General features: G+C 43.3%; 2 protein-coding genes across 8 annotated transcripts in view; one reads left to right on the top strand and one right to left on the bottom strand.

Moving 5' to 3' along the window:
• LOC113435791 (toll-like receptor 6) overlaps positions 1-14,931 on the bottom strand; it is a 458,202-nt gene that overhangs the window by 209,248 nt on the left and 234,023 nt on the right. The window lies entirely within an intron of this gene.
• The window catches only part of TBC1D1 (TBC1 domain family member 1), a 92,642-nt gene that overhangs the window by 609 nt on the left and 77,102 nt on the right, over positions 1-14,931 (top strand). For 6 of the 7 annotated variants that reach the window (XM_087936571.1, XM_087936569.1, XM_026699859.2 and 3 more), the window contains exon 2: positions 4,858-5,332. In XM_087936571.1, coding sequence (XP_087792697.1) covers positions 4,916-5,332 — 417 coding nt within the window. In that variant the 5' untranslated portion in view covers positions 4,858-4,915. The remainder of the gene's footprint in view (positions 1-4,857; positions 5,333-14,931) is intronic. The other variant, XM_026699858.2, reaches the window with a different exon arrangement.

The raw sequence follows: 14,931 nt of genomic DNA, 5'->3' as shown, positions 1-14,931 counted from the left end.
GGCAGGAATACATTTTTGGCCTCCTGCTAGGGGAGGGGGTTTTGGCCTCCCTCCCCCTGCTAAAAACAGGGGAGCCACCTGGGGTCCAGAGAGACGGACTGCCATCGCAAAGGTGTAGGGTCCTCTTGTTGGGGTTGGACTAGATGACCCGCGAGGTATCTTCCAACTCTGTTCATCTGTTATTATTCTGTTATTCAGAAGTTTGTGGGAGCTTCATCCCTGGAGGCTTTCCAGAAGAGACTGGGTTGCCATCTGTCAGAAATGGTGTAGGGTCTTCTGCTTGGACGTGGGGTTGGACTAGATGAGCTACGAGGTCCCTTCCAACTCTGTTAATCTGTATCTGTATTTTCCTCACTTTTTTTTTTTTTTGGCAAAGTGTTGATAATTCATTCCATACACATTTCTCTCTGGTGCCCCAAAATCTTTTCAAGATCCAATTGAGGGGGGGAGGGAAATGCATATTTCATTATATCTGTATTAATAGAATTATATTTGTGCAAAATTGGAAAAGTAATGAGATCCCTACAGATGAGAATGGAATTAGAAAAGTGTTAGAATGTGCAGAAATGAACAGATTAACGCTTGCTATAAAGGAGAAAGAGCAAACTGAATATATTATGTGACGAGGGAGCTGTTTTATGGATGGTTGGAGAATAAAAAGTGAGAAATAAATGGAGGGGAGTGAAATAAAGAATATATATTAAGATAGAGTTGTATGCAATATGATGGTGGTTATTAATATGATTGTTAATATCATTATACCTAATATATTTTCATTCAAAGATACATTAGGAGGGAGAAATGAATAGAGTTATAATGCTGATTATGATTATTATTATTGTAAGATTAGAGAATTATTAGCAATGTAAACGAATACTGTAAATTTGGATTGTAATAGCACAAGAGACCCAAACAACACCCTGTTTAATGGAAGATGATATGTTCAAGTTAAAAAAAGAAAGAAAGAAAAACCACACATACACACACATATAAAATATATATTAAAAGACCCGAATGGGGGAAAGTGATGGAGCTGAGTTTTGAGGCTCTTGGCTCGCCCCTTTGGGAATTCCCTGAACATTTATAGCCGTTCAGTTTCCATCAGATTGCAGATTAACAGAGTTGGAAGGGACCTTATAGGTCAGTGGTGGCTAACCTTTTGGGGGTGGGGTGCCAGCACCCAGAAGGCAATGCGTGCCCCCCACGCCCCCTGAGCATGCGTGTGCAATCCCTACCCACCCACGCCCCTTATCTGCACTGTGCTTCACAGCTGCTTTTCAGCCAGTTTGAGGCCTTTTTCGGCCTCCCAGAGGCTTTAGGAAGGCTTCTGCAGGCTCCTGCAGGCTTTTCAAGACGAAAACTAGGCCTGTTTTGTCACTTCCGGTATTTCCGGACAAACAGGAAGTGATGAAACAGGGCTAGTTTTCAGGCTGCAAAGCCTGCAGAAGCCTTCCTAAAGCCTCTGGGAGGCCGAAAAAGGCCTCAAACCAGCCGAAAATCAGCTGTGAGGCACACGCATGCGCAGTGAGATAAGTTTGCCTGCAGCTCGCATGTTGGCACAAATGGCTCTGCGTGCCACCTGTAGCATGCGTGCCATAGGTTCACCATCATGGGTATAGGTCATCTAGTCCAGCCCCTGCCCAAGGGGGAGACCCTACACCAGGGGTGGGCAAACTACGGCCCGGGGGCCACATCCGGCCCGTTGGTCTTTTTAATCCGGCCCGCCGAAGATTGGTACAGAATTAAGGTTTGATGTGAATGATTGAATGATTGCATTCATTTGATTTTGACTTGTAATGACAGGCATTTCGACACCAGGTGGCGGCCCGTCTGTCAAATTTTAAAAGTTAACGAGGCCCCCCGAGCCAAAAAGTTTGCCCACCCTTGCCCTACACCATTTCTGACAAATCAGAAGTTCAATCTCTTCTTGAAAGTTTCAAATGATGGACACCCCTCTGCGCAAATGACAGCTTTTAAAAAATGAGCTTTTATTTTGATGCTCTTATCTGGTTGGAAGCAGTGGTGGGATTCAAATAATTTCACAACTGGTTCTTTGCCCTAATGATTTCTTCCAACAACCGGTTCACCAAACTGCTCAGAAGCTTAACCACTGGTTCTCCTGAAGGGGAGCGAACTGGCCGAATCCCACCGCTGGTTGGAGGTTTCCTGTGTTGATTGCCAATGCATTTAAAAAGCAAAAACAAGTTGCTAGTTGGGCTGATTGTCTGGTTCCTGAACAAGAGGCCAGTGCTAAAGTTTGTGTGTGTGTGCAAAAGTTGTGTATGTGTGCGTGATGTTCTCTGTCCTGTCTAGGGATCTGTTCAGAAAGGGATCCCTTGGGCATGTAAGCATTGTGGCATTCAGAGTAATTTGAAACCTGCCACTTGCCAGCATGAGAGAAAGAATTCCAGAACGGTCCTGTGTGATTCCGGGAATGACTTTATTTTAAAACACGGCAAGAGATAAATCCTTTATCCTTTTTGTTTAATGTTTTGTCTTTTATTCATAAACATTTTGAATACAGTGTATTGTCAGGGCGTATCATTTACCAAAAAAGTAAGAAGGAAACAAACCTAGATATTAACCTGTATACAAATAGCAATAATAATGGTATAACAGAAGATACGAATAGGAAATATATATAATAAGTGTGAAGAATATAAGGATGTTTGAGAAAATTTATAGAAATTATAAATGTAATGATATGATATGGAATTGAATGTGAAAGATGAATATGTAACTAAAGTCATGTTTATATGGAAATGTAAAAACCTGGAACCGCGATGTTCACTAAAAGAGATATTTTTTGAAACATAAAAATAAAAAGCTTTTTACAAAAATAATAATAATAATGTATAACAGAATAGTTTTTAAGTAGCTTTCTCTTATTTGTAACTAGCTTGATACCTGTGCTTTGCTACGAAACTATGTGGTCGGGCTTAGTTTTGGGGGAAGAAAATAATTTGGGGGGCGGGAATTCTGCCTCTGCCTACCAGCATCCATTGGTATTCATCTGGCTAGCATCCTGTCAGTGTGTGAGAGAGTTGAGGGCTGTTTGGAAACCGAAAGAGTATTTGCTGTGTGAGCAAGGAGACAGCAAGGAGCTGGATGTGGCTTAGCTCAACTGTTCTGTACGAAAGCTTCTTGGTGCTCTGAAACTGAAACTCCTCTGCTTGTGTTTTGCATTTGGAACAGATTTCTGTTCGGGTGGGGAGGGGGAGTAGAACTCCTTAGCATCAGAGCGTGTTGATAATGATAATATAGGGAATACTAATGCTCTGATGGTCATTTCAAAAAACCCTTTCTTAGTGAGTCCCTAGAAGCCGAGAGGAACATACGTGCCAAATTTCAAGTTTGTAGGCTTTACAGTTCTGGAGATTTTGTGATGATGCATGGGTGGTATTTCGTTGTTATAGGGAGAGAGAGTCTGTTAATTATATTAAAATGCTTATAATTATAAACCCTCTTTATATTTAATTCATACATAACAATAATCTTTCTTCACCTAATTTCTACCTCTTACCTCTAGCCATTCGTAAAGCCTATTCCATGTTAGGTAATATTCTGTGTCTTCTTTATCCTTTATTTTTAAGGTGCAATCTATCCATCTCTGCACAGTCTAGTTAAGATCTCACCCACTCCAGAGTCCAAGGGTAAAAATTAAGCGAGCGTGCGGATGGGGAGCTGCCCTACTACTTACCTTTGGATAATTGTAGCCAGGCCTCACACACCCTGACACCTGCCTGGCCGGGCCATTTCTTCTACAGCCAGCAAGGCTGGCAACGCTTTCCTGAAGGCCTCTGGAGCTGAGAACAAAGTTCTGGATCGATCCTGAGCTCCGTTATCGGCTGCAGAGGCCTTCAGGAAAGCCTTGCTGGCAGTAAAAGAAGGAGTTCCTGAAGGCCTCTGACAGCGAAAAGGAGGCCAGGGATGATGTGTGCAAGTGAAGTTAGTGGATGACATCCCCCCAAAATAAGACTTTGTGCAGTTTGGGTGACAAAAAAAAAAAGACAGGTTTTTATTTTTGGGAAAACACAATAATGATCACAGCACTGCTAGAATCTTTAAATTTAAATTTAACAATTTATTCATTTCACTGACAGCAAAAAGGAGGCCAGGGGTGATGCGTACGAGTGAGTTTAGTCAGTGGGTAACATTCCCCCAAAATAAGACCTATCCTGAATAATAAATTGGTTGTAGTACCCTGTTTCCCTGAAAATACGACCTACCCTGAAAGTAAATCCTAGCTTGATTTTTACATATGTGCCCAATGTAAGCCCTACCCCCAAAATAAGCCCTAATTAAGATCCCGCCCACTCCAGAATGCACGATTAAAAATTAAGGTAGGGTGGGGATGGGGTGTGTGTGTGGAGCTGCCCTATTACTTACCTTTGGAAGGTTGTAGCCAGGCCTCGCACACCCCAACACATGTCATGCCAGCCCATTTCTTCTGCAGCCGACAAGATTGGCAAGGCTTTCTTGAAGGCCTCTGGAGCTGAGAAAAAAGCTCCGGATTGATCCGGAGCTCCATTATCGGCTGTAGAGGCCTTTAGGAAAGCCTTGCCAGCCACAGAAGAATAAATTCCTGAAGGCTTCTGGCAGCAAAAAAAGAGGCCAGGGGCGACGTGCGCAAGTGAGGTTAGTCGATGAATGACATCCCCCGAAAATAAGACCTGGTGCCTTTTTTGGTGGCAAAAAAAATGTAAGACAGGGTCTTATTTTCGGGGAAACTCGGTAGCATGGCATAAACAAAATGAAAAATTGAAATAGGGCTGTTTAGTGTCATTGTTGGCACGATTCTTGGAATGGAAAGAAGTTATTACATCCGCTAATAATAATTTTTTGTTTCCGTTTTAGAATTTCAAGAGTGGCTGACTGATTGGGTTGAGGTAGCACCTTTCCCAATTTTTGAAAAATGGAACCTTTGTCATTCAGTGTGAAAAACCCGGAGGCATCCAATGACGGTTCTGTTGATTTCCGCCTTCAGCTGATCGGTTCGATGCCGGTCCATTCTTTAACCACGATGCCCATGCTTCCTTGGATCGTAGCCCAGATCCGACAGCTCAGCTTTCAGCCATCAAAGGAAGAGCCTGACGTTCGCCAAATTCGGATCTACATCTCCCCCGCCAAGATACGGTGTGAAGCAGACTCAGGGAAAAACCAGCAGTGGGATCCTTTGATCTGTTCCAGCCTCTTTGAGTGTCGGCCTCAAGATGTCCACAAGTTGATTCACAACAGTGATGATCCCAGTTACTTTGCCTGCTTGATCAGAGATGGGTCCCCACACCGGCCAAGTATCTGCTACGTTTTCAAAGCCGATGATCAAACCAAGGTAAGTGAATAGTTTGGAGTTGGAGTTAAAGCTAGAGGAGATGAGCGATTGATCTAGCAGGCTGGGGGTAAGAGGTGGCCGATTTTAGCAACTTTAAAGACTCGTGAACTTCAACTCCCAGAATTCCCCAGCCCACAGATCTTAAACTTTGCCCCTAGCCTAGATGATGTGCCCCAAAAGGCAAAGAAAGGTTAAGTCAGTCCTTTTGTATGGTCTTCTCCATCTGTACAGGTGGTCCTCAACTTACAGAAGTTCATTTAGTGACTGTTCAAAGTAGCAACAATGCTGAAAAAAGTGATTTATGACCGCTTTTCACCAGAAAGGTCATAAAATGGGGCAAAACAATTTCACAGCAAGAGAAATTTTGGGCTTAATTGTGGTCATAAGCTGAGTCTACCTGTAGACAACCAAGATGTGATGAGACGTTGTTTGGATTCCTAGGAGGGAGGGGCTGCCCTCCAGAGAAGCAAGCGACAAGTCAGTTTAGATAGCTTGTGTGAGAGAAAGAGGGTAAAGACAGCTCCTCCTTAATAGTTACCATAGTATACGCTTTAGTTTGGCAAGATTCAGTCTATAGGTGTGAAATCATAAGTGTTGTGGTTAGCCAGTAGCAGTTGCGGATGGCTGAGGAGAGCAAGGACCCAGATGAGGGGCCAGGACCATCAAAGATTGTGGGGGCTGGCAGCAGCGATGAGGAGGTTCCTGAGGAGCCTGTGCCAAGTTTGCGTGCATGCAGGGTTGCTCGCAGGAAAGAGCAGCTGCAACAGCACGGATGACTCAGGAGTAAGGCTGCAAGGTAATGGCCCTGCCTTCAAGAAGATAAAAGCCAGCTGTGAAGTGAGCGTTCTTTGCAGGAAGCAAAAACGTTTTGAAACTCCAACCTCATGGACATTGCAGTATTTTGGTATTTGAAGACTCTTGTGTTGTAAATTATTTCTTATTTGTGATTCTTGACAGACTCACACAGTTTTGGTGAGGCTTGTGTTAATTAGTTTCAGAATCCTTTTAACCGGGGATTCGTAAGAAGCATTAGAAGGTTCTGTACCCTTGTTGTGTTTGTTTTATTGGAAAAGGGTTTGGGTCAGAACAATAAGGAGATCTATTTGGAAGAATCGCAGCATGTCTTTGTCAGTTTTTGACTCCTGAATATGTTTTGCTTCTCATCCAAGAAGCTTCCTGAGCTCTCAGGAAGACAGCTTCTTCAGTTCTCAGAAGCTGAAGAAGCTTCTGGAATGAGAAGCGAAAGATCTTCAAAGAAAAACAAGGAAGTCCAGTTATCTCTTGCAAAAAGCACTTTTGGGCCAACTGTGACTGGATGATTGAGAATCTGCACAGATTCTCCATTTGCTAAGTTGGACAACTGGTCTAAAATTAGTAAATTAGTCAAATTCGTAAACTGATACAGAGAAAACTCTTTAGCTTTTTTTTTTTTTTTTACTGTGAACCATACTGTAGTTCGAGGGGGTAACATCTGTTCCTGGTTAGCGATCTAAACTGTGATAATGGCTCTAGATCTTGAAGGCATACAACACGTAAAGGTGTTAATGTATCACAGCTTTCCAAATTAACATTCGCAGTTGCATTAAGAGCTTCCAGGTAAACATGAGTACTATCATTCCCACAGAAAGGAAATGACATTAATTTTATTTATTTTTTTCAAATAATTTTCATTGCTTTCCACCAGTACCCATCTTGATTACATTTTCAACAGTATTTGCATCAACATTCAGTATTAATCCATATTTCCATCATCTATTCGTACGTACTCTTAGTAGTCTTTGTCTTTATTTATAATTCTTATTTATTATCTGTCTTTATCTATTTTATCTTTCTACCTATCTATGTATTACTTTCTTGAGGTTTCTTCTATACAGTCGTCTTTATCCATTCTTATCTCTCTTTCCTAGCCATATGTACCATCTATGCCAAACTGAATAATAGTCAGATTCTTCTTTTTCCCTTATTTTAAGTGTGAGCATATCCATTTCTGCATAGTCTGCCATTTTCTGTAAAATTTATTCTTCCGTTGGGGCCTTATGCTCTTTCCACATTTGCGCGTAAGCTATTCTGGCCGCTGTCAGTATGTGTAGTATTATATAGTTTATGCCGATAAATTAATTTTAAATTGGTTAATGGGTGTGTTTTCTTGGGACTCTACTATTGACTACCAAAATTAGTATTTTAGTTGTGGTCGGTGTAGCAGGGGACGGCTTTCTTTCGTGCAAATTTTAGGGCATTTTTGTTTGGTTTGCTTTTAACTAGGGCTGGGCTGCTGGGGGTTAGCGGGAGTTCGGGAGAACCCCTAGCTAAGATTCTGTGCAGTTGGGAGAACTCCCAAATCCCACCCCTGGCTGGCCCTGCCTACCCCTCCCCTCCCAGGAGCCCTCACGCGGCCCGTTTTGGATGGAGGGGAGTGCAGGGCATGCACAGAGGCTCGGGGAGAGTGAAAAATGGACTCCCGGAAGTTCAGGAAGGCCGGAAATGGGCCCATTTCCCGCTTCCAGAGAGCCTCTGGAGTCCATGGAGGCCGTTTTTGTCCTCCTGGAGGCTCGGGGATGGCAAAAACAGATCCCACCCCTCTGTGGTGCAGGAGGCTGACTAGGCCACGCCCACCCTGGCCATGCCCACCCAGCACCCAGGCAGAGAACCCTTTTTCTAAAATATTTGAAGCCCACCCCTGCAGTTTTAACAATATTCCAAATATCAGTCCAGGTCTTCAAACACTCTATGAAATCTAATCCTTAGGATCTATGTTTTAGAACAGTGGTGCCCAACCACCGGGCCCCGGGATCATTTTTTACCGGGCCGCAAAGAAGTGGGTGCCACCATCTTGTTTTGACAGCGCTTGAGAAAGTGCTTCTGGGTGAGCTTGTCAGTCGTCGGTTGGAAAGTGGCATTTGGGTGCTGAAGGAATCCTCGCGCCTTAGTTTCGTCGAAGGGGGGGGGGGCTTCGAATGAAGAGCCATCCCGATGGTGGTGGAGTTTCGTGTTAGGAGTAGATTAAGAAAGAGCCCAAAAAGCCCATCGACAAATGTACAAAGGAGGAATTGAAGGTGGCAGGGAGAAGCGGCGGACGTCTGGCTGGCCGGTCACTCGGCTCACCTTGCCTTGGTCGTGCATGCTGATGCCGGTACCGGGCCCTGGGACAAAAAAGGTTGGGAGCCACTGTTTTAGAATATATAATCACATGAAACTTGTTGGCCTAAGGATTATATTCCATTTTTTTAAAAAAAATTTAAGTTGCATTTTTGCAAATTTTTGGCTGCCACCGCATACTTCTGTCTCATATTTAATGGGTTGTCCACTAAGACTCCAACTTCTCTCTTACAGTTACTGCTGTCAAGCCTGGTTTCACACAACCTATATGTGTACTTTGGGTTTTTCTTGCCTAAGTGTCAGACTTCACTTTTCTCTACGTTAAATTTCATTTTGTTAGATAGGGCCCAGGATTCAACTCTGTCAAGATCCATCTGGATCTTGAGCCTATCATCTAGGGTATTGGCTATTCCTGCCAGCGTAGTATCAGATGATGATGATGATGATGATATTCCAGAACCAAAAAGCTTGCTGAAGTGATCAAGACAATAAGACAGGGCAAGCTTGAATATTACAGCATAGAATAATACGGTTGGAAAGGAGGTTTTAAAGAAGAGACTGAACAGCCAACACCATCAGTGGCATTGACAAATTTGCCATCGGTCAATTGCAGAAGGCAGCTTTACTTGGAACAGCTTCCATCCTGCGGCGATATCATACCTGTAACACCATCAAACATCCAGATTTGCCTATCCCAGGTCCTTGGTATGGACTCGATAGGTAGACCAAAATGCCAAACCCAATTTGAACTTCTGACTGACTGTGTGAAGAATAATAATAATAATAATCCAGAACCAAAAAGCTTGCTGAAGTGATCAATGACAATAAGACACGGCAAGCTTGAATATTGCAACATAGAATAATACGGTTGGAAGAGAGGTTTTTAAGAACAGCCATTTCTCTGGAAGGATACAGGGTCTCCTGCTTGAACAGGGGGTTGGACTAGATGACCTCCAAGGTCCCTCCTAACCCTGTTATTCTATTTTCTATCTGCACTGATCTAGGGTTTTGTTTTTTTTTGCCGCTTTCTACACAGAGGTGGCAGATATGTGAAACTTTTCGTTCTCTCACACACTCAAATCGAGTTGCAGAGTTACATTTCACATTTCACACTGGTTTGAAGGACTTTTAGATCTGGGAAAAATAGCCAGCTGCGGGATTTCTGCAGACGGACAGCTCAAACGCTTTGACGACTACACCTAATCCTCCAGGACCGTGACCTAAAATATGATCTGAGCTTCTTCTGTGTCCTATTAATAGATAAAGAGATTCCTTTTAAACAACACAACGCACAACACAGTGTACTGTGTGTCATGGCTTTATGGAGGCCATTCAGCGAGGTTTCGCTCTCTTTAGGAGCGAAGCATGGGAAAAAGAGGAAATGGCCTGAATTCAGATCAGCAAGGTGGACTATCTTCTCTAGAAAGGAATTGTCACATGTTGGCCCTTTGCTTCCACCATCAGAGTCTCTTCAAGAGTGATAAATTTGTGGAGGTGGATTGAACACAAATCTCTGCAGGCTTCAGAAATAAAATAATAATAACCCATGCATGCAATCATTGCTTTGGCCTCCTTGGGGCTTGGCTGTTTTCTAGACATCTCATTTCTCAACTAGGTAACGTCATCAGTGCTAGAATGGAGGGGGATTTGTGGAGGGGGAGAGGAGGAGGAGGAGGAGGAGGAAGACTGGCGTCCTTGGTGCTCTCTGAGCTTGGTTGTTTTCTTGCAGACTTCTCCTGTCCCAGCTAGGTAATGTCATCAGTGCTAGAATGGAGTTGGGTATAGGGAAACCACTTGTCAAAGTCAATGGGGAAGCCAGATTCACTTAAGCGACTGAGTTACTAACTGATCAACTGCAGTGATTCCCTTAACAACTGTGGCAAGGAAGATGGTCATACGGGCAAAACTCACTTAACAACACTAATTTGGGGCTCAGTTGTGGCCATAATTCAAGGGCTACCCATACGGTTGCTGAATTAGAGACCATTCTAGAAGGTTTGCCAATTTTCTTTCCTTGCAATTTTCTTTCTGATTTTCTATTGATCTGCCCTGCAAACCATATTCCCTTCGGGGTGTGTGTGTGTGTGTGTGTTTCCAATCTTGCACCAGAGATACCTCTATAATCCACCACGAGTTGCAGACGTGGGTTTTACTTCCTGAAGGAGACAATTCCCTGAGCTGCTGGACACATCAACCACTTATAAGAATTAAAAGAGCAAGCAGGAAATAGCAGGACGGAGAGCAAAACGCTAGATACAGATGAACAGAGTTGGAAGGGATCTTTTAGGTCATCTAGTCCAACCCCACACCCAAGCAAGAGACCCTACACTATTTCTGACAGATGGCAGTCCAGTCTCTTCTGGAAAACTCCCAGGGATGAAGCTCCCACAACTTCTGAAAGGCAACTTCTGTTCTATGGGTTGATTGTTCTCACTGTCAGAACATTTCTCCTTATTTCCAGATTGAATCTCTCCTTGTTCAGTTTCCATCCATTATTCCTTGTCTGACCTACAGGCGCTTTAGAAAATAGCTTGACCCCCTTCCTCCTCTCTGTGGCAGCCCCTCAAATATTGGAAGATGCTATCCTGTCTCCCCTGGTCCTTCTCTTCCCTAGACTAGCCAGACCCAGTTCCTGCAACTGTTCTTCATATGCCTTAGTCTCCAGTCCCCTCATCATCCTGGTTGCTCTTCTCTGCACTCTTTCTAGAGTCTCAATGTCTTTTTTATAGTGTGGTGACCAAAACTGGATGCAGTACTCTAGGTGTGGTCTTACTAAGGCTTTATAGAGTGGTATTAGTGCCTCCCTTGATCTTGATTGTATCCCTGTGTTGGCTGAACCTTTCAACAAATCATTTTAAAAAGGCTGAACGCATGGAAGGAAATCCTTACGATGTTTTCAATACCACCACAATAGGTGCTACATATTTCACACACTTTAGTAATCCAGGAGGATCTGTAAGAACTAGGAGCAGCTCAGCGATTCTCTTCTTTTTCACCAAGTTTTATCTATTACCGTCCTGCCTCCCACATTCCTGTATTCCTTCTACCACAGTAATTTCTTGTTGCAGCCACACAGTGGAGCTCTGTCATAGGGAAGAATTGAGCTACAAACCTGGCTTAGTAAGGTATGTTGCATGCACAGATAAAACATAGAATCCTAGGGCTAGAAGGGACCTTCGAAATTCTATAGTCCAACCTCTTCCTGCTGAATATCTTCTCCCTGCTGAAATATGTACATTGAAAACAACAATAACAGATTGGGCTCTGCATTGCGCTAATGAGTACTGAATGAGTAAACCGCAAAGGCCACACTTAGATTTGGCTAGCCGTCCAAGATGAGATCTCCAAACCTGGCAACTTTAAAATTTGTGGACTTCAGCTCCCAGAATTCCTCAGCCAGAAGTCCACAAGTGAGAAGGATCTTGGAGTCTTAATGGACAACCAGTTAAAGATGTGCCAACAGTGTGCAGCGACAGCCAAAAAAGCCAATGCAATCCTAAATCGCATTAATAATCAAGATCAAGGGAGACACTAATACCACTCTATGAAGCCTTAGTAAGACTACACCTAGAATATTGCATCCAGTTTTGGTCACCACGATATGAAAAGATGTTGAGACTCTAGAAAGAATGCAGAGAAGAGCAAAGGGATGATTAGGAATTGGAGACTAAAACATATGATGAACAGTTGCAGGAACTGGGCGTGGCTAGTTTAGTGAAGAGAAGGACCAGGGGAGACAGGATAGCATCTTTCAATATTTGAGGGGCTGCCACAGGGAGGAAGGGGTCAAGCTGTTCTCCAAAGCATCTGTAGGGCCAGACAAGGAATAATGGATGGAAACTGAACAAGGAGAGATTCAACCTGGAAATAAGGAGAAACTTTCTGACAGTGAGAACAATCAATCCATGGAACAGAAGCTGCCTTCAGAAGTTGTGGGAGCCTCATCCCTGGAAGCTTTCCTGAAGAGACTAGACTTCCACCTGTCAGAGATAGTGTAGGGTCTCCTGCTTGGATGGGGAGTTGGACTAGATGGCCTTCATGGTCCCTTCCAACTCTGTTATTCTATTCTGTTAAGTCTTAAAGCTGGTAAGTTTGGTATCTGTCCTTCCAAGGAACACCGGGGGGTATGATGGGGTTACCTTTTTGTAATTTCTACTGTGGATGAGAATTTGAATTTTCAAGTCAACCCTGCTTGTATTTTAGATTGAAAATGTTCATAGGTCTGTTTCCACCCTCCAGTTATCTTATTCAAACTTGACTGAGATCTACATCAGGATTCGTTTGGTAGGCCCCCAGTTTTCATCTTATACTTTTCCCTTTTTCATTTTTTTAAACATTTTGCTTTGAATACATGTCCAGAATTGGACTTTGAAAATAGAATGGAATAGAATGGAATGGAATAGAATTCTTTTATTGACCAAGTGTGATTGGACACACAAGGTATTTGTCTTTGGTGCATATGCTCTCAGTGTACATAAAAGAAAAGACACATTCATCAAGAATCATCAGGTACAACACTTAATAATAGTCATAGGGTACAATAAGCCATCAAATCATACTAGGAAACAGTCAATATAAATCGTAAGGATACAAGCGACAAAGTTACAGTCATACAGTCACAAGTGGGAGGGGATGGATGATTAGGAGCGATGAGAAGATTAACAGTAATAGTAGCACAGACTTAGTAAATAGTTGGACAGTGTTGAGGGAATTATTTATTTAGCAGAGTGATGGTGTTCGGGGGGAAAAAACTGTCCTTGTGTCCAGTTGTTCTGATGTGCAATGCTCTATAGCATTGTTTTGAGGGAAGGAGTTGAAACAGTTTATGTCCAGGATGTGAGGGGTCTGTAAATATTTTCACATCCCTGTTTTTGACTTGTGCAGTATACAGGTCCTCAATTATCCTCTGAAGTCTGTGTCTGTCTTGTTGGGTTGCAGACCCAAACCAGACAGTTATAGAGGTGCAGATGACAGACTCAATCATTCCTCTGGATCAGCAGCTCCTTGGGCAGTTTGAGCTTTCTGAGTTGGCGCAGAAAGAACATTCTTCGTTGTGCTTTTTTGATGACATTTTTTATGTTAGGTGTCCATTTTAGGTCTTGTGATATGATAAAACCTAGAAATTTGAAGGAACACAGCTTTGATAGCCATGGGTGAAGCAAGCAATGGGGAGATGGTTGGGTATAGGATCGCCATAGCTCTATTCATCATTTTTAATTCTCTGCTGATGTGAATTGCTTTTGGCTGCCTCCTGCCAACATAAACAGGGCCCAAGCTTGCAAGGTTTCCAATTGCAATGCTGGGTCTGAAGTATTTCTTTCAGTTCTGCCAGGAGTCAGAAGTTGTTTTCATAGGCTTTTATAAAAAATAGCTTTGCAAGTGTGTGGGATACTCTGTCGGTGGTGTATATTTAAAAATATTTGTTATAACTCTGGAGTTAATGCATAGTGATTCTCATACAGTTGCAAGACTTTGCAAATGAGGCATATTTGCAGTCGACTGTATATCAACAAAAGGAGAGGTTGACCTTGTGTAGGCTCAGAAAATATGTGGGGATTTTGCCCACCTATGGGAGAGCACCCCCAAAATATCAGGGCTATAGGCCAGCACTAATATTTGCAGAAGAATTAGCCTGGCTGAAGAGTGTGATGACCCAAAGGGACTTGGCACAAAGCCAACACAATCAGATAATCAATAGAAGTCCCTTTATTAGCTCCAGCTTTGCCCCCAATGCCCTGGTTACCTTCTGGGCTGGAGAAAAAGTCTTCCAGGAACAGCCTTGGGCTGCAGAGAATCAAGTCCAAAACATGGTCAACAAAAACTTTATAAGTCCAATCAAGGCAAAATGAGGTAATTAGTTCGGCAGGGCAAAAGAAGGAATTCCAGACGTGAAGTTACAGCTATAATTCAACACGGTTGAGAAGGCACCAGTGTTGTGGTTCACTGGCAGCAGGTGTGGACGGCTGAGGTCTCGGAGAGTGAGGACTCAGATGAGGGGTCTGTGTGTGATGCAGGGACGGGGCCAGGACCATCAGGGAGTGGAATGCTGCCTTTGGAGATTGTGGAGGCTGGCAGCAGTGATGAAGAGGAACCCGAGGAGCCCGTGCCCAGTGCGCATGTGCGCAGGGCTGCTCGAAGGAAAGGGCAGCTTCAGCACATGGACGACTTGGGAGTAAGGCTGCAAGGTAATGGCCCCTCCCTTAAGAGATAAAAGCCAGTTGAGAAACCAGGAAGCAAAGAAGTTTTTGCACTCAAGCCTTGTGGACATTCAGAATATCTTGGTTGGTGTTTGGAGACTCTTTGTGTTTGAAATATTTCTTGGCAATTTTATCTAGGGTTCTTGGCAGCCTTGCACAACCTTGGCAAGGCTTGTCCTTATCAGAGACAATCAGTTTGAAACAGCCTTTTAACTGGGAAGGAATGGAATTTGTAAAGAATCATTAAAAGGTTTTGCTGTTACCTCCATTTGGTGTTTGTTTCCTCGGAACAAGGTTTGGGTCAGA

Source organism: Pseudonaja textilis, chromosome 6, assembly GCF_049901715.1.
Source record: "Pseudonaja textilis isolate UNSWEBS1 chromosome 6, rPseTex1.2, whole genome shotgun sequence".
NCBI classification, from domain to species: Eukaryota; Metazoa; Chordata; class Lepidosauria; order Squamata; family Elapidae; genus Pseudonaja; species Pseudonaja textilis.
The sequence above is the reverse complement of the archived record's forward strand: the minus strand, read 5'-3'. Positions and strand labels throughout refer to the sequence as shown.